The sequence below is a fragment of the Podarcis tiliguerta genome, assembly GCF_965153285.1.
Source record: "Podarcis tiliguerta genome assembly, chromosome: 3".
Lineage (NCBI taxonomy): Eukaryota > Metazoa > Chordata > Lepidosauria > Squamata > Lacertidae > Podarcis > Podarcis tiliguerta.
The window spans coordinates 109,476,625-109,504,091 of record NC_139536.1 but is presented as its reverse complement, the minus strand read 5'-3'; the positions used below and the strand labels follow the sequence as shown (position 1 = coordinate 109,504,091).

The following is a 27,467-nucleotide window of genomic DNA, read 5'->3' as shown; positions in this document are numbered from 1 at the left end:
CACAGCCAGGGGGTGCAGCTGCCCCCCATAAAGTAAATAAATAAAAATGCTTAACTGACCAATTGCGTGACCAATATCTTGGTCCTTCACCCACAATATATCCTGGCTACACCCATGTCCAGAAATGAATCGGACAATGTTGGGTTTTAGGGTGATAGCTATCAATTACTGAGTGTGTAGGTCGCTGCAAAACATGGGGTTTTCTCTGCCAAACTTTGGCACCGGTTTGAAGCGACTTGGACAAGGTTAGACTTGTGGGTGCCCACTACGAACCCCTCAATTACCCAGAGCGCTGCAAAACGACTGCCGAACTCCGGCGCAGCTTTGGAGGGGCTCCCCAATGTCGGGGTCCCCTTCTTAATGAAGTTGGTGTGGGGGGGGGGGGGAAAGGTTGGCAGAATTTCTTCCCACCCCCCACCCCCACCATCCTTGGGTACCCCTTTGCCAGCAACAGCAGCAGCAGCCAGGAACAACGTTTCCAAACCCCAGCGCCCCCCGGCCATTCATTCCAGCCGACTCGTTCCACGATGGAGCGCAAGGCAATGCGTTTCTGCAAAATGGGAAAGCATCGATCCATCGCGAGGTCATCATGCTTCACCCCCCCCCCCGTCGCTTTTTTCGGCGGGGTAACTATTTGGTGGTGGTGATTGACACCCCCTCCCAATATTCTTCAACGCGATCTCTCCCCCCCCCCCATAAGCTGGCGCGCTGCTGGAGATGCGCCCCTGCCTTCCCGCCTCCTCGAGGGCGCGCGTCTCGCTTCCCCGTCCTTCTTCGCCTTACAAGGCTGCGCGCCAGGCATCCCCCTCCCCTTTCTCCCTCTCCCCCTCCCTCCCTCCCTCTCGGGATGGCAGGGGGCGGAGCTCCGGGATTTAGGGACCCTGCCCCGGCCCGCCCACGCCTCTTAGAGCCCTGCCCGGCGACGGCAGCGAAAGCAGCATCGTCGGAGGAACGGCGGCACCGCTTCCTCCACCTCCTCCTCGGGTGCCCAGAAAGGCCGCACTTGGCAGCGTCCATGCGGGCCCGTGTTGGGGACGGCAGGTTAGTGACGAGTCGCGTTGTCCTGGGGGGGGGGGGCGGGCAGGAGACGGACCCCCCCCCCAAAGCCCCCCAGGACCCTCGCCAACGCCCCGGGCTGGCAGCGCGCACAGCGGCCCGGGAGAAGGGCTGCTGCGTAAAGCTGGGAGGGGGCGCGCTGCTGGTTTTTCCAAAGGGGGGGACGGGCCCCCCACCCCACCCCACCCCGATCCCCACCCCTCAATCCCAGGCCCTGGATCCATTCCTTGACGTGCTCGGGACAGGCGGGATCAAACTTCCCAGCAAGTCCAGTTGGCCACTGGGCGCTGCTGCTTGCACCCACGTTGGCGTTGCGATAAAAGCCACGGCTTGGTGGCTTTGGGGGTGTCCCCACCGCCCCCTCCGCCTTTGAAGGCTTTGCCAAAGGCGGCTCTGCTCTAGTTGTCTCCCTCACGCATTCTTCCGAGAAAGGGGCGCTTCCAGTTTTGGGGGGTGGGATTGGAAAGCGTGCCGGCGAAGTCGGGTTGCGCAATGGGAAGTTTCCCCGAAGATGGGATTTCTTGCCGTAAGGAAAGTGGCGGGGGGTGGTGTGGGGTGGAGAGGATCGCAGCGGAACTTGGAGGCGACGTCGTCTAAAGTCCCCGCCAACGAATGCTCGTGAAATACCCTGCGTCGTCTAAGCACCCATGAGGATGAATGCTGGATAAACAGGTTGTCTGGAAGCCCTGGGGATTTCTGACCATTACAGAATCATAGAATAGAATCATAGAATCATAGAGTTGGAAGAGACCACAAGGGTCATCGAGTCCAACCCCCTGCCAAGCAGGAAACACCATCAGAGCACTCCTGACATATGGTTGTCAAGCCTCTGCTTAAAGACCTCCAAAGAAGGAGACTCCACCACACTCCTTGGCAGCAAATTCCACTGTCAAACAGCTCTTACTGTCAGGAAGTTCTTCCTAATGTTTAGGTGGAATCTTCTTTCTTGTAGTTTGTATCCATTGCTCCGTGTCCGCTTCTCTGGAGCAGCAGAAAACACCTTTCTCCCTCCTCTATGTGACATCCTTTTATATATTTGAACATGGCTATCATATCACCCCTTAACCTCCTCTTCTCCAGGCTAAACATGCCCAGCTCCCTTAGCCGATCCTCATAAGGCATTGTTTCCAGGCCTTTGACCATTTTGGTTGCCCTCCTCTGTACACGTTCTAGTTTGTCAGTGTCCTTCTTGAACTGTGGTGCCCAGAACTGGACACAGTACTCCAGGTGAGGTCTGACCAGAGCAGAATACAGTGGCACGATAACTTCCCTTGATCTAGATGCTATACTCCTATTGATGCAGCCCAGAATTGCATTGGCTTTTTTAGCTGCCGCGTCACACTGTTGGCTCATGTTAAGTTTGTGGTCAACCAAGACTCCTAGATCCTTTTCACATGTACTGCTCTCAAGCCAGGTGTCACCCATCTTGTATTTGTGCCTCTCATTTTTTTTGCCCAAGTGCAATACTTTACATTTCTCCCTGTTAAAATTCATCTTGTTTGTTTTGGCCCAGTTCTCAGCATTTTTGAAATTAGGCAGCCACCAAAGTAAGGTAAAGGGACCCCTGACCATTGGGTCCAGTCATGACCGACTCTGGGGTTGCGGCGCTCATCTCGCTTTATTGGCCAAGGGAGCCAGCGTACAGCTTCCGGGTCATGTGGCCAGCAGGACTAAGCCGCTTCTGGCGAACCAGAGCAGCGCACAGAAACGCCTTTTACCTTCCCGCCAGAGCGGTACCTATTTATCTACTTGCACGTTGATGTGCTTTCGAACTGCTAGGTTGGCAGGAGCAGGGACTGAGCAATAAGAGCTCACCCCGTCGCGGGGATTCGAACCGCTGACCTTCTGATCAGCAAGTCCTAGGCTCTGTGGTTTAACCCACAGCGCCACCTGCGTCCCTAGCCACCAAAGTAGATGCTTCAAAAACAAAAGGAGGGGTGGGGTCCTTAAAGAAGGCTCCACTGTATGCCTTGGGTCTTAATTTGCTTCGCTTTTGTGGGAAGGGGCATTAGCCAAGTTTTCTCCACAAGGTTGCCAAATTCCATCAAGCCCATCCTTTCATTCTCCTGCCTGTTTTTCACCACTTTGAAGTACAGTCAATATAATTAAGCCCCTCTTGTTTATTCTGCCCTGGTAACAGATTTCCCCCCTCTACATTTGTGAAGAAAAGCAAGGGCAGATTTTTGTTTAGGACCCAAAAAGGCCCCACCTGGCCCTCTGCTCATCCATGAGCAGCAGGGAAAAGGCAGTCATATAGACCACCTTCTTTTGATTTATTTCCTAAGTACCCCAGTTGTTCTCTGAGAAATGACATCACCTTGCTGTTCTATTGTTGATTCCCATGCAATTAAACACTGATTCTGACCCCTGTCTTACAGGAGGCGGGTGCGGGGGGGGGGGTTGCCAACTTTTCACCCGGCCTCTCTAACTCTGCCTTCCACAGCCACCAGATGTGCAGATATTAGCAGGTGATGAAGTCTGTCCTATGTGAAAGGCTTCCCCTACTGATTTCTGCACATCACAATGCTGTCAAAAGCACAGGTCTCCGTGTGTGTGTGTGTGTCTGTTTGCTGCCCTGGGTGGACGGCTGACTGAGCTGTTGCAGAGCAGGCAGAGAGTCTGCTGATTGATTCTGTAAATAAAAATAAATAAAATGAATAAAATTTTGTTTTGTTCTGATCCCCTCCTTTGGCATTCCTCACAGAACTCTAGCCCAATAGTTGCCATTAATTTGATTTGAACTGATTTTATAATGAAATGATTTTAGAATGTTGTATTATTTTACTGTTGTTAGCTGCTCTGAGCCCGGCTTCAGATGGGGAGGGTGGGATATAAATATTATTATTATTATTATTATTCACACAACCCCCTACCCCTCTGCTTTGAAAACAGCAGCACACAGAACTGGAATTGGTAAGGTACCCCTGCTCATACGGGCCAGTCGTGTCCGACTCTAGGGTTGTCCGCCCATCTCACTTAGGAGGCCAGGGGCCAGTGCTGTCCGGAGACACTTCCGGGTCACGTGGCCAGCGTGACGAAGCTGCTCTGGTGAACCGGCACCAGCGCAGTACACGGAAACGCCGTTTACCTTCCCTCTATAAAGCGGTACCTACTTATCTACTTGCACTTAGGGGTGCTTTGGAACTGCTAGGTGGGCAGGAGCTGGGACCGAAAGACGGGAGTTCACCCCGCCGCGGGGATTCGAACCGCCGACCATGCGATCGGCAAGCCCTAGGCACTGAGGTTTTACCCACAGCACCACCCGCATGCTGAAAAATTCCACTCCCATCCCAGTATCCTTTCCCCATTCCTTTGTTGCAGGAGCAAGTTGATGTTATTTGCTGATAATATTTTTTCCCCTTTGTCCTTTCCTTCCCTCCCCCCCCCCCCACTCCCTGACTGCTTCTTATTACAACCACCACAGCTAATACAGGGCAGAAGGCATTGAGAAGAGTGAGAAAACTTTCCACCGCACCAGGAAGGTGACTCTGGATGATAAAAGAACCAAATACGATGACTGTTCCGGAAGATTCTGTTGGACCGCAATGTTACCGAGACTAGAGGCCTTTGGGTTATTTGCGCAAATGTCCTCCTAACCCTCACGGCGAAATCGTGTCCCCGGCCTCCTTTTTTTGACACGGCTGTGCGGGGCGGGGAGCTATGACTGGGAAAATGGCGTCTAGCCTTACTTGTACTGGGGTAGTATGGGCTTTTTTCTCCTTCCTCTGTGCCGGAGTTTCCTGCGTGGGCTTCTTCATGCCTTACTGGCTTCTGGGCTCTCAGCTGGAGAAATCGGTGTCCTTTGGCACTTTCCGGAGATGCTCCTATCCAGTACGAGACGAGAACCTCCAGATCACGGTGATGGTGGAACAGTGTGGACGCTATGCATCCTTCCAGGCCATCCCAAGCGTGGAGTGGAGGATCTGCACGGTGGTGACAGGTCTGGGCTGCGGTCTCCTCCTCCTGGTGGCCCTTACGGCACTCATGGGTTGCTGCGTGTCAGAGCTTATCTCCAGGACTGTGGGCAGGGTAGCTGGAGGACTCCAGTTCTTGGGCGGTGAGTAACAGTGAACTTTTGACCACGGAACCCGCCTTTCCGCCAGTACAGAAAACAGTGCCTATGTTGTTCTCCTTGCGGAATTGTCTTTGCGGCTTGAATATATTTGTACGTTAAATTTGCACTCGGTTAGGAATGGGAAAGGCTGCTCTCAGCACATCTCGATTTCTAAACACTCAAACGAGCAAGTGTGCTGCTTTTACAGTGCTGTATTTATTTATTTTTTACAATATGGAAGAACGGAGCTGTTTCAGAGCTAGTCCTAAGCTACGGCTCATGAAGTGGCAGATTCCTTTTTTCCGCCATTACAGTATGTACAGGAAAAGGGTATTTGACTGGTCGCCCAGTCCTAATGTTTGTTTGGAAGAAAGCCCTATTGATTTTAATGAGGCAAGCAAGCAGCACGATTGTATCCACATTTTACTGGGAAATAAGGTCTTCTGTGTTTTATTAGGACTTTTTTGCTCTCAGTCAGGTTCATGTGTAGAGTTGCAGACTTCCTTACTGGTAAACACATATTGGATTGCAGCTCATATCATGTTTTGTAGGTAGATCCTGCATATTTTCCCTCTCCTTTTTATTTAAAAAAAAAAGTGTCTTGGATACTCGGTTTTACTTTTTCTGACCATATGGTTTTAATTTTAGCTTTTCCTCTTTTTTTGTGGCAACAGCACTCCCTGCTTCTTTGTGTTCCTTCCACTCCACAACTGCTTCTAATTCCAACCTCTGCAGCTGCTGTTGTGGAAGGAAAAACTTGATCAAAAACTCCAATTTCCCCTGTTCTTACGATGTAGTCTTTGTGTTTGTGGTAAAGTTGTGATCCTGCAATGGAGAAGAGTGATTCTGGCTCCCTAACAGCTGCATTGCCTCCACCTTAGCTAGCATTCTTGAAGATACCTATCTTTGCGGAAAACTCTGGGTTGCAATTTGAGTACAGGATGAACCAGGCCAGAGGGTGCTAACAAATGACAGAGACATGTTTCCGGCTGCTACTGGTGGTTCATTTTCTTCACCAATCCAAGCCTGATTAAAGTGTATGCAAAGTAGTCATGGGGTGTGTGGAGGCAGAACATTTTCTGCATAATCCCCCCTACTACTATTTTTCTGTAATCTCCCCCCATTTTTTATTATTTCGAAATGCACTGGTAGATAGCGGTAGCATTTCCTTAGTGACATTAAGAAAATGAACACGGTATAAGTCAAGGTGGACAACTGGAATGGGTGCAGTACTAATCAAATCTAAAATCAAAGTTGTAGTTCAGTTTTTTTGGTAACTGTCTAGAGGACGTACCTATAATTATGTCTACAGCTTCTCCAGCAGTTACCGGCAGTGGTTTTCAGTGCTGTCACTTTCCCTCTTAAAATCTAAATAATGTCAGGGAAGTGTGTGCTATTAGTTGTTGTGTCTTGAAATATTTACAAGTAATTCTAAAAATAGTTTCCAAGCAAATCTTCAAATTTCATAATATGCAAAGCACGCTAAGTGCATTTTATTTCACACCCCCCCCCCCCACAGTATTTCCTTTCAGCTACTTTTGGCTTTGGGGTATTGCTTCAGATAGTAACACAGTATATAAAATTCAAGACGGCATGCATTTTTAACTTTGTTTACAAAATTTAAGTTGAAAAAAGGCTGTTAAATTAGATCTCTATTCGATTTAGGGCAGTGGAAAAATCCACCAGAAGCCCCCTTACACTGTTGAAGAGGCAATGAATGCCACATCCGCAGTTCAATATTCTGTTTTGTGTATGGCTTTACTTGCACTGAGCATTGCCCTCAGTTGTAACATAAATTCCATGTCCTGAGTTTTGACTGCAAGCTGCAAAAGTGTCTGATTTCCAGACTGCCTTGTCCTGTGCTATGTGTGGCCAGTTAACTTTTTCTGTTAATTGAACAGTATCTAACAATGCTTTGCATTCCTGTGATTGTCCTTCAGCCTGTCCTACACAATGGTTACACAGTCAGAATGTTGTTGTAGGCATGCTGTTTTTTGGAGAGTGACGCAGCGCTGTACCCTCATGTGCAAGCTTAGCAATTTGAAGTTTATCTGGGCAAACAGGAAGAACAGGAAGATTCTTCTCCTCTGCTCTTTTCTCTCTCTCTCTCTCTCTCTCTCTCTCTCTCTCAATCTCTGTTTCTGTGCTTTAAGGCACTAAAATTCAAAAGAAGCTACCGGACCCCAGTGCTTTAAATCTGTCACCAAATAATCTTGTTATATAATTAGTTTTGCATCTCTAGCAATGAGAGGTCTCCAGGCCTGTTTAGCTGAAAGGTCTGACATGAATTCAGGATATGGACCTCACACCGTCCGGTTTGTTTTAGGGCTTCTGCATGTTATAATGGGTATCTCTTCAAATTTCACCATTTAGGTTACCAGATTTTTTTCAATGAATCTGGGACACTCCCCCCCCCCCCCCCGAAGCTGAGTAGCAACAGGGAGTCAGTAGTGAGGATGGTGAGGCAAAAGACCCTGGGCCCAAGCACACATGCATATTGTATAAAGGTATTGTATAAAGGTGCAAAGCCCTTCTTTCGCAACCTGTGAAACGTAAATATTCTGAGTTTTTAAAAAACTGGGCAACTGAGCCTCCCCCAATCTCCTTCCCCCTTCCCCCTTTGTTTTGACTGATCTTGGGAGTCGCAGGGTTTCCCAGATTTTAAAAAACTCTGCACATTTATGTTTCACAGGGTGTGAAAGAAGGGTTTTGCACCTTGCCTGGCAGAGAAACCGCACGCCTTGCGCCCCTCCTGGACAACGGCCGCCTGCCTGCAACTCCTGAGCCTCCCCTGATCTGTCAAAACAAAGGGAGAAGGGGGCAGGAGATCTGTACCGCCGGACGTCCCTGGTTCCCCCTCGGCAGTGGTGGTGGCAGCAAGCAGATCCTGAAGCCAGCCAGAGCCAACTGTGCTACCAGGCTGGCGCTGCCACATTTTCTGGGGATTTGTAAATCTGGGGACATTCCGGGGACGGAATTTGTCCAGGGACAGATTTGCAAATCCGGGAACATCTGGTAACCCTAAGCTAAACTGATAAGCAACCCTACTCTACAACACACTAAGGTGGAAGTTGCACCTGTGCAGATTAGCAAGTATCCTAGGCTCCCTTGTCCGAAGACTAGCTATGCCACAAGCATGACAATTGCAGCAACTATGGCGGCCACCCAAAGACCCCCTCCAGTCACAACATCATCCACAGACAACACCCCTGAATGAGAAGCACCAATCAATAGTCTTGTGAGGAAGGCAACCCTGGTTAATGATAACCCCTGTTAATGATAATCTGTTAGGCGATGCCCAGGGAATTGGGAGCAAAAGGCCTTCCCTACCTGATGTTCTCAACCTGTAGCTCAGTGGGATGTGTGTGGAATGGGGGAACGTGGCAGAATTTGGGAACCATGAGTTCAAATGCTTGCGTATTTTCAAAAACGTGGAGAAGTGCTCAGAAATGTGTATCCAAATACATACCTCATACAAGTCCAATTATACATACATGACATCTAAAAAGAGGAATTTGAGAAGAGGAAGTTAGGAGGGTCTCTTTAACATCTCATGAAAGAGAAATTGTGCTTCTCATGAAAAGGCCGACACCTACACAGGAGAAAAAACAGTGGCATTAAGATAGGAGAATGAAGTTTTTCTCTTCCAGTTCTACTGATGTTGAAATACAATGCATGCTTTAAATAGTTATGCAACAATCATTCCTTTAAGCTCCTTTAAAAATATTTAACCTAAGGGTTTTTTATTTTGTCTGGATTTAGCCTAATCCTTATTAATAACTTCCGAACTACCAGCCCGCTTCTAGAAGAATAGCATTATTACTTAATATTAGCAAAAATAAATAAAAAATTAAAAATCAAGAGCCTGTAACACAGACTTACTTATTACGGCATGTGGTTTCGCAAGTGAAAACCATACTTGGTTGGATACACTCTGGGGTCAAGTGAGAGATTTGGAAAACAGAAATCTGCGAGCAGATAGACCCTTGGGTATTGCGAAAAGGAAATATTTGGCTGTGTGCTGTCTTATCCTGCATGGGCTCACGCATTCCAGAGGTTGCTGGTTTCGCTTGAAAACAAAGTGGTGCAAACTCAGGCTTTCGCTCCATTTTGTGGAGCAGATTTGCTTGGCCGTGCTGCCATTCTTCAGCGCTTGCACGTGCGGCGGTGGCAGTGCTGCGGCCTGCATGAAAAATAACAGGGGTAGCTTGCTCCCATGGCAACCCACATCCGTGCCCCTTGTGGGCCATTGCTCTCTCTGCCCTCCCTAGCGTGGGACAGGCAGTTCACTGTAGGGCTTGATATTGAGACCAGAGAGAGAGAGTCACTCAGGGACGCCTCTGATGTAAAGTTGGCTGAGGCCGGGAGGAGGATGGGTTCAGAGAGAGAGAAAAGGGGTATAAATGCTATTTCCTGCGCAGGCCGCTGCACTGCTAAATTTGGAGAGCCAAAACAACAGGAGAGCTCTCTTGCTGTTTTTGATACTGCTCACGTAGCAAGTTGTAAGAGGAGAGACTTTAAAAGTTGTTTCCTTTATGAAGCCTCCCTAGCAAGCTTTTCTATTCCCTTTCCCTCGTTCTCTAGATTGGCTTTTTCATATCTCACTTGCATATCAACTAATCCATGGGTAGGCAACCTAGGGGCCAGATGCCAGCCAGCCAGTCAGTTTTATTGCACATAGCCAAAGGCTGCCGAAATGTACACAGAATCATTCGACAATTAAAAGAAAATATACCGGATTGATACAAAAGACTTAAAACATTTATATTATCAAAACATTGCGTACTCTAAACAGAGCTATAAAAGTACCCCAATATACAAATCGAGACATTAAACAATAAAATTCATAAGCTAAAATCACATGGCCACTAATATCTCAAAAAACAATGTCAATTAATACAGGGTGCGATTTATACTCAGAGTTTGGTGACAAAGATAGAGCATAGCCTGAGGTAGATAGATGCGGCCCAATCGCCTTCTAAATCCGGGCCAAGGATGGTCCGGGAATCAGTGTGTCTTTGCATGAGTAGAATGTGTCCTTTTATTTAAAATGCATCTCTGGGTTTTTTGTGGGGCATAGGAATTTGTTCATTTCCCTCCCCAAAAATTATAGCCCCCCCCCCCAAGGTCTGAGGGACAGTGGACCGGCCCCCTGCTGAAAAAGTTTGCTAACCCCTGAGCTAATCCCTCCCTCTCTAAGGTGAACAAATGTGGCTTCCAGCTTCCCTCTTCCTCAAATTTCATAGAATCATAGAATCATAGAGTTGGAAGAGACCACAAGGGCCATTGAGTCCAACCCCCCGCCAAGGAGGAAACACCATCAGAACACTCCTGACATATGGTTGTCAAGCCTCTGCTTAAAGACCTCCAAAGAAGGAGACTCCACCACACTCCTTGGCAGCAAATTCCACTGTCGAACAGCTCTTACTGTCAGGAAGTTCTTCCTCATGTTTAGGTGGAATCTTCTTTCTTGTAGTTTGGATCCATTGCTCCGTGTCCGCTTCTCTGGAGCAGCAGAAAACAACCTTTCTCCCTCCTCTATATGACATCCTTTTATATATTTGAACATGGCTATCATATCACCCCTTAACCTCCTCTTCTCCAGGCTAAACATGGCCTCCTGGTTGCCCTCCTCTGGACACGTTCCAGTTTGTCAGTGTCCTTCTTGAACTGTGGTGCCCAGAACTGGACACAGTACTCCAGGTGAGGTCTGACCAGAGCAGAATACAGTGGCACTATTACTTCCCTTGATCTAGATGCTATACTCCTATTGATGCAGCCCAGAATTGCATTGGTTTTTTTAGCTGCCGCGTCACACTGTTGGCTCATGTCAAGTTTGTGGTCAGCCAAGACTCCTAGATCCTTTTCACATGTACTGCTCTCAAGCCAGGTGTCACCCATCTTGTATTTGTGCCTCTCATTTTTTTTGCCCAAGTGCAAATTTCTTTTTTGCCCAAGTGCAAATATCTTCCTATTTCCAAACACTTTCCTAGTGCCATCCACCATTCCTTTCCCCCCAAAATGCCTCCCACCTCAAGGCTACCTAAAAGGAGGAGTTGGTAGCCTTGGACTCTCTGAAGCACATTTCAGAGCTGTAGCTCGTGGGGAACACATGGCTACCCTAATGAAAAGTTCAGGATTTGCATGAGGGAAGGAGGCAAACCCAAGTGCCTTTTGCAGAATGCAGGCTTTGCATATGTGGAGGGACACTTCAAGCGCCCCTCCGCCTGCAAATTCAAGTCAAAAAGACGTAACAAAAACCCCCGGCTCCAAACATCTTGGTCCAATTTGCTTGCTGGAGACGGCCCAAATGTTGGGTGCTTCGTGTAGAATAAATGAAAGACTTGCCGTTTTCATCCCCCAAAAAGTTTTTGATTTGAGTTCCTACTGAAATGAGGCTGCATTTTAAAGTTGTATTTTAATCTTGTTTTTAAGTTGCGTTTCAATCAATTGTTTTTATATTTGGTGTTAGCCGCCCTGAGCCCGGTCTTGGCTGGGGAGGGCGGGGTATAAATAAAATTTATTATTATTATAAGTTTGCACACATTTCTTTAATTGTCGGAGCGCTTTGGGCTACCCGTGTGCCAAATTTCAGGGCTGCGTCTCATCAGGTGAAGCTTTAATCCAGGGGTCAGCAACCATTTTCAGCCGGGGGCCGGTCCACCGTCCCTCAGACCTTTTATTTTGAAAAATAGAAAATGAACAAATTCCTATGCCCCACAAATAACCCAGAGATGCATTTTAAATAAAAGCACACATTCTACTCATGTAAAAACACACTGATACCCAGACCATCTACGGGCCGGATTTAGAAGGCGATTGGGCCGGATCCGGACCATGGGCCTTAGGTTGCCTACCCCTGTTCCATGGCATTCAGAGTACATAGGCAAGGCAGCCAGTCCTGAGCATTCTATAGCAAAGCTACTAATAGCAGCTTTTTATTCTGCAAGCATTGTAGATGCACATATTGGAAAATCCCCTGAAGGCTCATTACAGTGCCTGAAGGGCAGAGGAACACTCACAGCCCAATGTGCCGTCCATATGTGGTTTTGTTTGCTCTGTGTTGGAGTGTTTGCCTCTGTTATGAGACATCTCTCCCTTCCTTCTTTCTCTCTCTTTCTCTCCCTCTCTCCCTTGTTATATTTTTATTCTGCTTTTCAGACAAAAAAAGAAATCTCTCAAAGCATCTCGCCGCAATTAAAATTCAGCACACAGTGCCCAGACAGGCAGGGTACATAAATGAAAAGAAGGAGGAGGCCCCGCCCTCAGGCTTACAAACTCAAAAAGACAAGACAACAGAAGGGGAAGGGAAGGGAGCTGGAGCGAAAAGAAAGAAAAGGGAGATCAACATGTCAGTGCCAGAACAAAGAGGTGTGTTGGGGAGGGACTGCCGCTCAGCGCAAATGGAGCCCGTGCTTTTCCAGGTTCAATTCCTGGCATATCCAAATAAAAGGAAGCAGAAGGAGCTGATGGGGCAAATTGCCTGAGACTGCCGGTCAGAGTAACAGCCGGTCAGAGTAGACAGCGCGTTCGAATTGCACTCCGCAGCAACCCGGAAGTAATGGAGTGTGTTACTTCCAGGTTTCGCTGCTCGCGCATGTGCAGACACTCAAAATGACGTCACGCGCATGTGAGGTAGTGGCGAAAGCGACACGCGCAGATGCGCCGTCACGTCTTGTGTTCCATTCAGGATGCGAACGGGGCTCCAGAACGGATCCCGTTTGCATTCCAAGGTTGTTGTTGTTTAGTCGTTTAGTCGTGTCCGACTCTTCGTGACCCCATGGACCAGAGCACGCCAGGCACTTCTGTCTTCCACTGCCTCCCGCAGCTTGGTCAGACTCATGTTTGTAGCTTCGAAGACACTATCCAACCATCTCGTCCTCTGTCGTCCCCTTCTCCTTGTGCCCTCCATCTTTCCCAACATCAGGGTCTTTTCCAGGGAGTCTTCTCTTCTCATGAGGTGGCCAAAGTATTGGAGCCTCAGCTTCAGGATCTGTCCTTCCAGTGAGCACTCAGGGCTGATTTCCTTCAGAATGGATAGGTTTGATCTTATTGCAGTCCATGGGACTCTCAAGAGTCTCCTCCAGCACCATAATTCAAAAGCATCAATTCTTCGGCGATCAGCCTTCTTTATGGTCCAGCTCTCACTTCCATACATCACTACTGGGAAAACCATAGCTTTTACTATACGGACCTTTGTTGGCAAGGTGATGTCTCTACTTTTTAAGATGCTGTCTAGGTTGGTCATTGCTTTCCTCCCAAGAAGCAGGCGTCTCTTAATTTCGTGGCTGCTGTCACCATCTGCAGTGATCATGGAGCCCAAGAAAGTAAAATCTCTCACTGCCTCCATTTCTTCTCCTTCTGTTTGCCAGGAGGTGATGGGTCCAGTGGCCATGATCTTCGTTTTTTTGATGTTGAGCTTCCGACCATATTTTGCGCTCTCCTCTTTCATCCTCAATAAAAGGTTCTTTAATTCCTCCTCACTTTCTGCCATCAAGGTTGTGTCATCGGCATATCTGAGGTTGTTGATATTTCTTCCAGCAATCTTAATTCCGGCTAGGGATTCATCCAGCCCAGCCTTTCGCATGATGAATTCTGCATGTAAGTTAAATAACCAGGGAGACAATATACAGCCTTGTCGTACTCCTTTCCCAATTTTGACCGGCAAGCCACTCCAGTATCCCTGCCAAGAAAACTCCATGGACAAAGACAACAGGCATCCCAAGGTACCACTGTGTTATTAGCCATGAATGAGTCACAGCCTCTTTATTTATATATCTAACCCCCACCTATGAAGTAGGGTCTCTAGCCTACAAAAGCTCATGCCATACTAAACGTTTTAGTCTCTTTTATTTTTTTATTTTGTTTAGGAATTTATCTCCCATCCCTCCGGTCTTGCCGTTCTCAGGGTACCACTTTTCCAGCGCCACAGGACTCGTCATTATTTTTGCTGCAGCAGAGTAACACCACTTATCTTCTGGGATTGCAAATGGTGTGAGAATGGCCAGATTGTCTCTGCATGGGCTCCTGGCATCTATTATGGGATGGATGGCACAAGCGTAGAATATGGAAAGCTGTATCCCAGCTTACAGGCGAAATCAGCTTTTAAGAATGTAAGGAAAGCCCTGCCTCTAAATTGGATTTGATTTATTGTATGTCTATGCTGCTTTTTGTTCAGCTGAATCTCAAAGCAGCTTACAAACAATAAATAACCATAATCTACTGAAAAACAGCAGAATACCACAAATGCAGCACAAGCCATTTAAAAGATTTTTTAAAAGATATTTTTAAATCATCAATAAAACAAATAACGATATATAAATCATTATTTTCAAAACGGCAACTAAAAAAAGAAGTTGAACAGGTAAATTGGCGGCAGCACAGTCATTGTTAATCACAACTTCCATGAGTTTACCCCCCCAAACAAAAATTGAATTTTTGAAAACCTGGACATATGGCAGTCGTTGTCGTCCCTCCCCCAGTTTCTGCAAACTCTTGGTCATTTTGGTTGCCCTTTTCTGCACCTTTTACACCTCTGCAATATCCTTCCTGGTTCTGCTTCAACAGGGCTTGTTCTTCTATATTTAATAGTGATTCCCACCAGTTTCCCCAGAAAATACATTAAGCTAACTTTCCTGTAATTTCCCAGATCCCCTCTCTGAATCCCTTTTTTAAAAAATGGGTGTTTTACATTGGCTCCCCCCGCCCGCCCCTCGTTTTCAGAGAGAGGGGCTGATTTTAGGGACAAGTTGCATGTTTTGGCTAGTAGATCAGCAGTTTCACATTTGAGTTATTTAAGAATAAGAACTCACAGCTGTCCATGGAGGCACAGGTCAATTCTGTGTCCAGGGCAGCTGTTTACCAGCTCCATCTGGTACGTAGGCTGAGACCCTACCTGCCCGCGGACTGTCTTGCCAGAGTGGTGCATGCTCTGGTTATCTCCCGCTTGGACTACTGCAATGCGCTCTACGTGGGGCTACCTTTGAAGGTGACTCGGAAACTACAACTAATCCAGAATGCGGCAGCTAGACTGGTGACCGGGGGCGCCCGCCGAGACCATATTACACCGGTCTTGAAAGACCTACATTGGCTCCCAGTACGTTTCCGAGCACAATTCAAAGTGTTGGTGCTGACCTTTAAAGCCCTAAACAGCCTCGGCCCAGTATACCTGAAGGAGCGTCTCCACCCCCATCATTCTACCCGGACACTGAGGTCCAGCGCCGAGGGCCTTCTGGCGGTTCCCTCACTGCGAGAAGCCAAGTTACAGGGAACCAGGCAGAGGGCCTTCTCGGTAGTGGCGCCCGCCCTGTGGAACATCCTTCCAGCAGATGTCAAAGCGATAAACAACTACCTGACATTCAGAAGACATGTTAAGGCAGCCCTGTTCAGGGAAGTTTTTAACGTGTGATATATTAGTGTATTTTTGGTTTCTATGGAAGCCGCCCAGAGTGGCTGGGGAGGCCCAGCCAGATGGGCGGGGTACAAATAATAAATTTCAAAAAATAATAATTACTGGGTGGATGTTATCCAGACCCACTATTTTGTCAAAAAAGCCTAGAACTTTGCTTGCTGTCCCTACTATTTCCCTAAGTTCCTTAGACTCACTTTCTGTGAAAATTAGTTCAGGCCCAAGGATCTGCCCTACATCTTCTGCTGTGAAGACAGATGCAAAGATTTTATTTAGCGCACAGGTAGGCCCAGGGGCTGGATCTGGCCCAATCGCCTTCTAAATCTGGCCCATGGACGGTCTGTGAATCAGTGTGTTTTTACATGAGTAGAATGTGTGCTTTTATTTAGAATGCACCTCTGGGTTATATGTGGGGCATAGGAATTCATTCATTGTTTTTCCTTCACAATATGGTCCGGCCCCCCACAAGGTCTGAGGGACAGTTTACCGGCCCCCTGCTGTAAAAGTTTGCTGATCCCTGATTTAAAACTATTTTCTTCCATTAGCATACCTTGGAGTCCCTTGTCCCAAAAAGTCCAACTGCTTCCTTAGCTGACCTCGGGCTGCTAATGTATTTGAATAGGGTTTTTTTGGGGGGGCGGTATTATTAGTCTTAATGTTTTAGCAATGCGTTCTTTTTCCCATTCCTTATTGCTACTTGCCTTTTTTTGCCAAAGTTTATGTTAACTTTTTATTATCATTTGGACAATACTTCCATTTTTAAAAGCAAGACTTCATGCTACTAACAGCTTCTTTGACTCTGTTCATTAACCAAGCTAGCATCTTCTTGACACTGATCTGTGATATACATTCTAGCTCAGCTTGTATTTCTCCAGCAATGGTTTTAATGGCTGCCTGGCAGATATTAAACTTGTAGTGTTTCTTGCATGGAAAGGCAACGAAACCACACCAGTTGAATTTTTGAAGCTAATAGATGCGAGTTTATGAAATATGTATTATTTAATATGCTATGTGAGCAGCTCAGAAAATGTTGCTCAAATTTTTATTTTTTATTGTCAGTCCTTTTTAGAAAAAGTGTACAGTGGTACCTCGGGTTAAGTACTTAATTTGTTCCGGAGGTCTGTTCTTAACCTGAAACTGTTCTTAATCTGAAGCACCACTTTAGCTAATGGGGCCTCCCGCTGCCGCCGCACCGCCAGAACACGATTTCTGTTCTCATCCTGAAGCAAAGTTCTTAACCCGAGGTACTATTTCTGGGTTAGCAGAGTGTGTAACCTGAAGGTACCACTGTACTTAATGGTCCTCTTGTTTTTCCTCCAGTAAGCAAATTGCAGCGGATTACCTAATTATGATGGAAGTCTGTGTAGACAATATCAGATGTTCCCCCTATAGCATAAGTCGATGTAGACATAGGCTGTCACAATTTCAGAAATGTTTTTGGCTCATCTGAGTGCCGTTTCCCCAGATTTGTTTGTAAATCATAAAACGATCAAGCCTGGGTTCTCTACACTTTGATTGTAAGACAGAATGCCAAATAACTTTCTAGCTTGTTGTCTCAGTCCAGGCTATGGGATGATGAACATGTATATATTCCAGGAAGCTGTTGATGAACCTCTATGTCAGCTGTTCTTCCTTCTTACCCTTCTTGACAGTTTATACTTGGATTCTTGCTGCAAAGCATCAACTCAGCCTCAGGTGTGGCTCCCATGGCTGCCAGTTGCCCTAGGAGGCATCTCGCATTCACAGGTGTATAAAAGGATTTACGGAAGCCTGTAACCCTCTTGGCACTAATCAACCGTACCCAGCTGCTACTCTGCAAACTACCCAGATGGGAGGCTGAGTGGAAGGAGGGGGCCTTGTTCGCAAGGTGAAGGCCTCAGGAGACTTGGAGGTTCTGTGCCGTGACGCACAGAGGATATTGTGTTGTCAGAGATGCAATGCAGATCTCTTTGGGGTTGGATACAGATTGTGGTGGCGCTGTGGGTTAAACCACAGAGCCTAGGACTTGCTGATCAGAAGGTTGGCGGTTCGAATCCCCGCGACAGGGTGAGCTCCCGTTGCTCGGTCCCAGCTCCTGCCCACCTAGCAGTTTGAAAGCATGTCAAAGTGCAAGTAGATAAATAGGTACCGCTCCGGCGGGAAGGTAAACGGCGTTTCCGTGCGCTGCTCTGGTTCGCCAGAAGTGGCTTAGTCATGCTGGCCACATGACCCGGAAGCTGTGCGCCGGCTCCCTCGGCCTGTAAAGCGAGGTGAGCATTGCAACCCGAGTCGGTCATGACTGGACCTAATGGTCAGGGGTCCCTTTACCTTTACCTTTACAGATTGTGGTGTGAGCCAAAAAAAGATCAGCAGAAAGTGTGTTAAAGGAAAATTGCATATTTTCCCCACATTTCTGAAGCTCTGCACCTGGCTGATTTCGTATGTTATGTGGAAGCACATAACCTGGAAGAACAAGTGAGCTGTGCTTCCTCTTTGAAGTGTCGCAGCTTGACTTCGCTCTATCATGTCTCCCATTTACGCTTTCAGATATATCATTAAGAAGCCATTGTGGCAATTACCTAGGAAGGGTACACTATAACTGCCTTAGGTTCTTAAATTTCGTTTCCTCCTGTGGTTTCTGTTTGAGCTACAGGCCTGATTTTATGGTATCTGTCCCAGGTAAATGCTGTCCTTATTTTGCCTTGGGGAGAGATTACAGGGGTGCCGTGAAAAAAATGTTGCTATGAATTGCTAGGGTTTGCCATTCTTCAAGTTTCAGCCCTCTTCCCCAGACACTCTAGAACAGCATCTTTGAGTCCCTAGATTTCATTAGACTACAACTCCCATCATCCCTAGTCAGTAAGTTCAGGGATGATGGAAGTTATAGTCCAACAACTCCTAAGATTGGGGAAGGCTGGTCTAGAAGTTAAATCTCTGTGTCAGAGGGCACAAGCCCGTCAGCGTGAACCCTGAGGCACAAATCCTACCATTTCAGACATCTCAGCTGCTGAAGCTCATTTTTCACATAGGGCAATTATGTTTTTCTTTATCCCAAAGAACTAACACGCTTTTTGCAGAGTGTTAAGAGTTTCTGCAGAGTTACCGTATTTACCCAAATGTAATGCGCCATCGAGGGACGTGGGTGGCGCTGTGGGTTAAACCACAGAACCTAGGACTTGCCGATCAGAAGGTCAGCGGTTCGAATCCCTGCTCCTGCCAACCTAGCAGTTCAAAAGCTAACGGTCAGGGGTCCCTTTACCTTTACCTTTAATGTGCCATCGAATCTAATGCACACCCTAGTTTTTGTGACGTAATTTGGCAAAAAAGGTGCGCATTACATTCAGATAACAGTAGTTAAAAAGAACCCTATAGCAGGTCAGGTGGGGAGGAGTCCTTGGGCAGTGGTGCTTAGCATGTGACTAGGAATATTGCAATGAGTTCCCTGAGAAGCAATGACATATTTAACAATTGTGTGTGTGTGTGTACATCACTCTGCACACATGGAGTCATCCACTGTGCCTAACTGCTGACGGAGGAGATTCCTATCCTTGCAGAACTATATCAGGGGATCAGAATAATCTGCCTCTCCACTGAAGCCAGCCTCGGGCAAGCATTGCGCATGCATTCGGCCCATATGCTCCCAGCATCAGTGAGCGCTGCTCAGGCGCGCAAGCCATGAGCCAGCCAGAGCTGGATGTTTCTTTGACGGAAGGAAAGCGGTCTGTTGTTCCTCGAAATTCACTTGGGTGGGGGAGGGATTGCATGGTGGCAAAAATAAAAATAAAAAAAATGCACTAGCCGTATACTTTCAGAAATCACGCACATCTGCCCAGGAGTCAAGAAACAGAAATGGCATTCTCCCTGTTCGCGTGATGGGGTTTTTATCTGTCTGCTGCACATGATGAATGTATGCAATCAGCTCGACATGACTCTGCCCTTGAGGAGTTCTAGCGCAGAGCGCAGTGGCCCGTGTCCTGATGAGAGAGGGCTGGCAGGAGCAAATAAAAGCTGTTACACAACAACGACATGGGCTACCCACTTCCAGACACAGCCCCAGGGGCTGCTGTTGATCTATGACAGCCAAAGTGCCTTGGAATCTGGTGCTCTCAAGGAATGTCTTGACTCTGATTAAAATGTTCCACGAGGCCTTGCTTCAAATGCTGTCTGCATCTACCAGGGCAGCCTGTGGACCTCTGGATGTTGTTGGGACTCCAACTCCCATCAGCCTCAGCCCACATTGCCAGTGGTCAGGGATAATGGGAATTGTAGCCCAGTTAGAAGGGCCTAACATCCCTGTTGGGAGCAAGCCAGCAGTAAATAATAATAATAATTTATTTATACCCCGCCCATCTGGCTGGGTTTCCCCAGCCACTCTGGGCGGCTTCCAACAGCACACTAAAATACAATAACCTATTAAACATTAAAAGCTTCCCTAAACAGGGCTGCCTTCAGATGTCTTCTAAAAGTTTGGTAGCTGTTTTTCTCTTTGACATCTGGTGGGAGGGCGTTCCACAGGGCGGGCGCCATCACTTTTTCAGCCGTGGCCCGATCTGGTGGAACGCTCTGCCACAAGAGACTAGGGCCCTGCGGGACTTGACATCTTTCCGCAGGGCCTGCAAGATGGAGCTGTTCCACCAGGTCTTTGGCCAAGGCACAGTCTTACCCCCTCCTTTGGCAATCCTCACAGAACTCTAGCCCAATGGTTGCCATTAATTTGACTTGAACTGATTTTATAATGAATTGATTTTAGAATGCTCTGTTATTTTACTGTTGTTAGCCACTCTGAGCTCGGCTTCGGCTGGGGAGGGCGAGATATAAATAAAATTTTATTTTATTATTATTATTATTATTATTATTAGTCCCAAAACAGCTGGAGACCCAAGTTCCAGAAATACTGACTGGCCTAGGATGTGAAGTGTGATCTTCTTTTTAGCAGCCTTAATTTTGCGGAATTGCTTCCTAATGGAGCCCAGTGTTTCTCTCCCCCCCTTCTTTTAAAATACTTTTAACGATTTGACTCTGCTGTGAATGTTCTGTTATATTACCAGAGGAGTGTTGGTTTTTTGTCCATTTTTACTGCATTTGAGATGTATTAATTAACGACTCTTGAATGTAATTTGAGAAGAGCCTGGTATTAAATGTAACCTTTATTACGAATTTGGAGCACTGAACACTCTGCGGTGAATACTCATTATAAGACATCTTTATGAACTATGGTCACTTGGGAAGCAATTATGAATGTTTGCAGAATCTTTAATCACCACTTTGATATCCAACAAGCAAAGGGTTTTATAGAGTCCTGACATTCGTTTTGCAGAAAGAAAAACTCAATTTAATGGGAGCTTTGGTGCCAGTGGGGCTTAAAAAAAATCAATTCAGCAGTTACTGGCATGGCCTTTTATCCTCATATGGAGTTGTTTGCGTTCTTTGCAAGCCATGAATGTATATTACTAAATTAATTCCTGCTTCCCTGCTGTTCAGAAATAATTGATTCAATAATAAAGAGTTGTGATCTGATACCTATAGCTGCTTCTAGGCAGAGGATCAGATAGTAGATTGGTCACTTCTCTGCGCAGGCAAGGGATTTTTTTCGAAATATATTGTGTGCAGTTCCACAAAAATTTGATGCTTTCCCATCTTTGTTGTTGTTTAGTCGTTTAGTCGTGTCCGACTCTTCGTGACCCCGTGGACCAGAGCAAGCCAGGCACTCCTGTCTTCCACTGCCTCCCGCAGTCTGGTCAAACTCATGTTGGTAGCTTCGAGAACACTGTCCAACCATCTCGTCCTCTGTCGTCCCCTTCTCCTTTTGCCCTCCATCTTTCCCAACATCAGGGTCTTTTCCAGGGAGTCTTCTCTTCTCATGAGGTGGCCAAAGTATTGGAGCCTCAGCTTCACGATCTTTCCTTCCGGGGAGCACTCAGGGCTGATTTCCTTAAGAATGGAGAGGTTTGATCTTCTTGCAGTCCATGGGACTCTCAAGAGTCTCCTCCAGCACCATAATTCAAAAGCATCAATTCTTCGGCCACCAGCCTTCTTTATGGTCCAGCTCTCACTTCCATACATCACTACTGGGAAAACCATAGCTTTAACTATACGGATCTTTGTTGGCAAGGTGATGCCTCTGCTTTTTAAGATGCTGTCTAGGTTTGTCATTGTTTTTCTCCCAAGAAGCAGACGTCTTTTAATTTCGTGACTGCTGTCACCATCTGCAGTGATCATGGAGCCCAAGAAAGTAAAATCTCTCTCTGCCTCTCACGCAAGGATAGGAGAGGGACGGGAAGTCCCATTGCGCAAATGGAAGTCCTTGTCCGAAGAGGATGACTTGGTTGGGTGCGCCCCATGGTCTCCACAGGGACCTAGGATTATTCAGGCAACATTTCCTGCCCTTTCCGATGTCCTTAGTTGGAAGACAGGAGCTCTCTCCAAACTTCTCTGAGGCAAAGGAATGGGCCTGAGCTTCTGGATCTCACTCCAAACAAGATGGGAACTGTCTTCAAGTTTTCTCATAGGCCATTGCCAGGCAACAGCTCCCTCCAAGTTCCTCCGAGTGAGAGGAGTGGGACTGAGCAGCTGGAACCGTGATGGAAGCAGTTTCCAGGCAGCACTCCCAAAATATAAGTATCTTGCAAATTTGCTTGGAAGCCTAAGAGCTTGGGGGGGGGGGATATTCCTAGAACTGCCAGATTTTTAAAGGTCATTCCTTATGCGCAACCATCTCCTGTGAGGAATTGTGCATGGAATTCTCATCAAAGTGGGATGCATATGTTTTTCCCCTCATTTTAAGCTCACACCTTGAAAACCCATCCAAGCAGTCTACCTTCCTTCGCCCCTCAATAAGGGACCATTGTTGTAACGCAGCTTGCTTTTTAGTGTTAAGCATTCGTATGTGAGGCACACACTTGAGAATAGATCCCTGCTGAAAACAGTGAAGCTCGGTTCCAAGTAAACATGCCTAGCCGTGAGTGACACATGCCAAGTTTTTGCTTATTTTCATTCTAAATGTGGGCCTTTACCTTCCAGATCTTGCTTGGTTAAGCTAAAAATGAAATTCCAATAACATTTCCCTCCTCCGAAGCGGACTTTGGGAACTCCCTCAGGGATTTTTGTGTTTCTTGCCTTTGTTTTATCCCCAGCAAAATGTGTGCTTGCTGTTTTCCAGTCTGTTGCTGTGTGATTTATGAGCCTTTCATGAGCAGACATCCACCAGCTTGTAAATAATTGCACTGACAAGGAAGGCCAGTCTGGTAAACAGATTATTCCTAATTGTGCAGGGAGAGAGTCAGGAATCCTACTGTCACATCCAGAAGCATACCTCATTCCTCATGTTTTTCCAAAGCCCTGGCTGAAGACTTAAAGGGCAAGCCACGTCATAGTTGTGCGAGCGGAGTATAAATAAAATATGTGTGCATTGAGTCAGGAAAGAATCTGCATCTGCAAGTGAACTGGCCAAAAAATGAATCGGTATTCTCCCAAGGCTGGTTGAACATTATTGCCGCAGACTGAAAAAAGCTATACTCTTTGGCACAACATACCCTAGTATACTTAATACATGATACTCTGGGCAACATTTACTGCCCTGGGAACCTCCAGCTAGAGTTGTAAATACAATAGATAATAATTGGAATAATTTGTAACAGAAGCTCCACCTGGCTTCTTCAAAGATGAGCAGCTAGCAAGGTATCCACTCAGCTTGCTCTTTATGAAAAATCAGCTTTGTAAAGGCTTAACTTCCCTGATTTGCAATTCTCTGAAGAGCTCTTGCTGCCTTCTCCCTGACCTCCATTTTCTTTTGGTCTGCAGGCTTGTTAATTGGTTCTGGCTGTGCTCTTTATCCTCTGGGCTGGGACAGTGAAGAAGTCCGGCAGACCTGTGGTTACCTTTCCAACCAGTTTGAGCTGGGTAAGTAAGCGGCTGCCAATGGAGCAGGTTTCAATAAAGTTAACGGTTTTGACTGAGTCCGCTGAAGCACTTTGCATGATCTGCTTAAGCCTTTCTGTCGCCCTGACCACTGAAATTCCGCCGCCACCAAAGTTAGGACAGTTGCCACCAAACCTCCTGTTACAGCGTAAAAGGTCTGCCTGCTGTCTACTCTTGAGAAACTGCCAAGATTTTATTGTATTTGATTTGTGGTATGGTACCTGTCTCCTCCCACTAGTAGCTTGGGAGGTCTGCAAGAACACCATGAGGCTGCAGATGGGTGATTTGGGATTGTAGTACAGTGGTACCTCGGGTTAAGAACTTAATTCGTTCCGGAGGTCCGTTCTTAACCTGAAACTGTTCTAAACCTGAGGTGTGCTTTTGCTAATGGGGCCTCGATTTCCGTTCTCATCCTGAGGTAAAGTTCTCAACCCGAGGTACTACTTCTGGGTTAGCGGAGTTTGTAACCTGAAGTGTTTGTAACCCGAGGTTACAGACTTCTTAGGGTAGTGATAAAGCGGGATATCAAATCCAAACTCCTCTTCTTCTTTTGGGGGGTGGTCACCAACCCCAATCGCTCGACCTTCCCACTCGACGCAACCACAGCCAATTGCATGCACGCCTCCTCACTGCCGTAAATCAACCAACCAATTGCTGCAGCCAGTTGTCAGCAGGCCTCACTGCAGCAACCAATCACCGCTGATAATCTCCTGCTGGCTGCTGCCACCAATCACCCTCTGCTTTCCGTGTATAAGACGACATGCAATTTTTGCCTATTATTTCTAAGGAATAAAGTACAGGTAAAGGGACCCCTGACCATTAGGTCCAGTTGTGGCCGACTCTGGGGTTGCGGCGCTAAGCTTGCTTTACTGGCCAAGGGAGTCTGTGTACAGCTTCCAGGTCATGTGGCCAGCATGACTAAGCCACTTCTGGCGAACCAGAGCAGCGCACGGAAACACCGTTTACCTTCCCTCCGGAGCGGTACCTATTAATCTACTTGCACTTTGACGTGCTTTCGAAATGCTAGGTTGGCAGGAGCAGGGACCGAACAACAGGAGCTCACCCCGTTGCGGGGATTCGAACTGCTGACCTTCTGATCAGCAAGTTCTAGGCTCTGTGGTTTAACCCACAGTGCCACCCGCATCCCTATTTCTAAGGAATACATAGCGTCTTTTTCCTAAAACTAGCATTCATCATCTGGCAATTCTAGCTTTTGGGTCATCCCTAGTGACAAGACACCAGCTTGTACACAATGCGGACATTGCAACCCATGTCCCCCCCACTGAAATGGGAAGCTGTGCATAATTCTCCGTCTTGACGTTATTGGGATAGAAAAGTCCCGTTTTAATATTCGCGCACCCAAAACAACGACAGGCCTTGTAACAAAAATGCACCTCTTATTTGTTCTTTGCAGTGTTTCCTTGAATTAATTGCCGTTTGCATTTTTAATTTAAAGGGGGGGGGAGAAAAATAATAATGGTGAAACCCATCTAATATTGTCCTTTGTCTTTTGTTTACCTGTAGGCACCTGTGAAATTGGCTGGGCTTACTATTGTACTGGAGGAGGAGCTGCTGCTGCGATGTTGATCTGCACTTGGCTGGCCTGCTTCTCTGGCAAGAAGCAGAAACAGTACCCTTACTGAGACCCGAAAGACGCAGCACAAAGAGAACCAGTTTAGGGATTTGGAGGGGGGGGGTGAGAGAGGAAAATAAATGTGCATGTAAGCCTTTCTTGGAAAGGTGCAATCTGTTCTTCACTGTAGCCAGATCAATACAAACAAGAATCAGTGACGTTTGACACTGAATGAACAGTGGGGTTTTCTGTAACTTAGGGGTATAAACCAGGAATTTCATGGAGCTTATGCTCTTAACCACTTTATTCCTAGCCTATTGTGGTGTAGTAGAAAATGCAGGGAAGTATTCACTTTCTTATGTGTAGAGAGGAGGAAATTAAGGGTTTTTAAGCAGTGCTTCAGTTGAAAGGGTTGAAAAAACAACGTGCTGGAAGACAAGGATGTAGCCTTATAAAATATTATTTAACATGACAGGGGATTGGACATAAAGGGGGCATTTCTTCACGGTTTTTCTGACGTGATTTCTCTGACATGATCAGCCACGTCGGCTCACAGCTACAGCACCTGCCTTGTGTGTGTGTGTGTGGATGGCATCTATTTTGAGGCCTTAAAAGTATTAGCCAATCTGATGCGGTTTTAATTTTGTGAACTTAACTATGAAACTTGTTACGTGACTCCTGTAAAGCACATCTGCCTACTTTTGCACAGACACTTTTTCCTTCACACGGCACCTAACTGCAGATTATGTGGAGATTTTTTTTTTTTACAATGTACCAGGCTCTAGCCAATTGGACTTGTTTGCCTGTCTGCCTACCATTAAGCAGTTTGTAGTAGTAGCTCACTGCGGAAGGCTCTGATACTCAGGCAAAGCAGCTAAGGGGCTTTCATCATTATATATATATATAAAAAAGCACAGAGATCCACATCAAGTCATTTCTCTCCTTTCACAAATGCACATGCTAACTCGCTCCTTTACTTTCACGTAACCTGCAGAAATATGGCCAAAGTACACATTGCATATGTTTTTACAGGTATTTGTGTGTACAGTCAAACCTCTTCTTACATTCGCCTCTGCTCGCATCCATTTTGCGCAACGTCCGCGGCAAACCCAGAAATAACCGGCAGGTTTGCCTCTGTTCACGCATGCGCAGGAGTGGTGATTGCCGTTCGCATATGCGCAGGAGCAGGCAATCGCCACCCGCGCACAACGGCGTCTCTCCCAGCGACCCGTTTCGACTTCCAGATGGGCCTCAGGAATGGATTGTGGCCGTGAGTAGAGTCTTTTTTGGCATAGCGGGTGGGGAGAATTGAGCTTGGTTCCATCCCACCATCACAATTCCACGATGCAAAAAAAGGGGCGTTACTCTATTATTGCAGACATTTTGTAAAGTGTACATTTGGCGTTCTTCTCACACAGTATCGCACCTATGCACCATAGGTTTCTCTTCATTCACAGATGGAAATGCTCACGGATTGCCTGTTCGGCCCCACCTTCCTCCATGTTAATTCATGCACACATACCTCGAAGCACAGCACATATACATCCACAGACCCCATTTATATACACTTCCTCTTCAGGCATGCTTTTTTACGCTCTCCTCTTCTTGATTCATTGCATTCACTCCATAGAGAAGCAACGAAGACCAGTACAGTGGTGCCTCGCAAGACGAAAAGAATCCGTTCCGCGAGTCTTTTCGTCTTGCGGTTTTTTCGTCTTGCGAAGCAAGCCCATTGGCGGATTAGCACTATTAGCGCTATTGACAGTTTAAGGGCTAAAAACGGCTTTTTAAGGCTTAAGGGATTAGTGGTTTTGCTGCTAAAATGCTTTTAGCAGCTTAGCGCTTCAGAAAATGGGGTTGGGGAGCGGAAAAAAACCTCAAAAATTTTCGTCAATTTTCGTCTTGCGAAGCAAGCCCATAGGGAAATTCGTCTTGCGAAGCGCCTCTGCAAACGGAAAACCCTTTCGTCTTGCGGGTTTTCCGTCTTGCGAGGCATTCGTCTTGCGGGGCACCACTGTATGTCCTCTCCTGCTTCTCGTTTCCTTCTTTCGCTGCACAGCTTCAGATGTTCATCAAAAGTAGCAACAAAGGAAATGCAAGCGACTTGCTTCTGCTCTAGTAGTTTTCATGTGAAAAGGAGACGCGGGCATTGCCCACTGCAAGGTCTGCATTCTCCTTGGCACAGATTGTGCGGCTCGATGTTGCACAAGACCAAGAAATAGCAACAGAGGACAAGTCTTTCTTTGTTTACTTGGATAGTTTTGTTTCGAGACCACTACTTTCATTACTGCTTCGGGCCATGAGCCACTCGCAGAAAATCACTGTGGAGCAGAGCAATTGCGATCAATACTCCTTGCACTTCTGTTTTGTTTTGCTCTGCTCTAGATCGTATGAATTTCAGTATTATACCACGTTTTAAACTAAAACAAAAACCCTAATGGACTAAAGGGCCATTTCCCCCCCAGTATTTTATATAATCT

The 27,467-nt window shown here is 46.7% G+C and overlaps 1 protein-coding gene across 1 annotated transcript; it reads left to right on the top strand.

Annotated features, from left to right (window-relative positions):
* Positions 1-889: 889 nt before the first annotated feature.
* Positions 890-25,882, top strand: LHFPL6 (LHFPL tetraspan subfamily member 6). The gene is made up of 4 exons (XM_083435486.1): positions 890-1,041; positions 4,481-5,113; positions 23,298-23,396; positions 24,939-25,882. The coding sequence occupies exons 2-4, from the start codon at positions 4,717-4,719 to the stop codon at positions 25,055-25,057; spliced, it is 615 nt and encodes a 204-aa protein (XP_083291612.1). The 5' UTR covers positions 890-1,041; positions 4,481-4,716; the 3' UTR covers positions 25,058-25,882.
* The last annotated feature ends 1,585 nt before the right edge of the window (positions 25,883-27,467 follow it).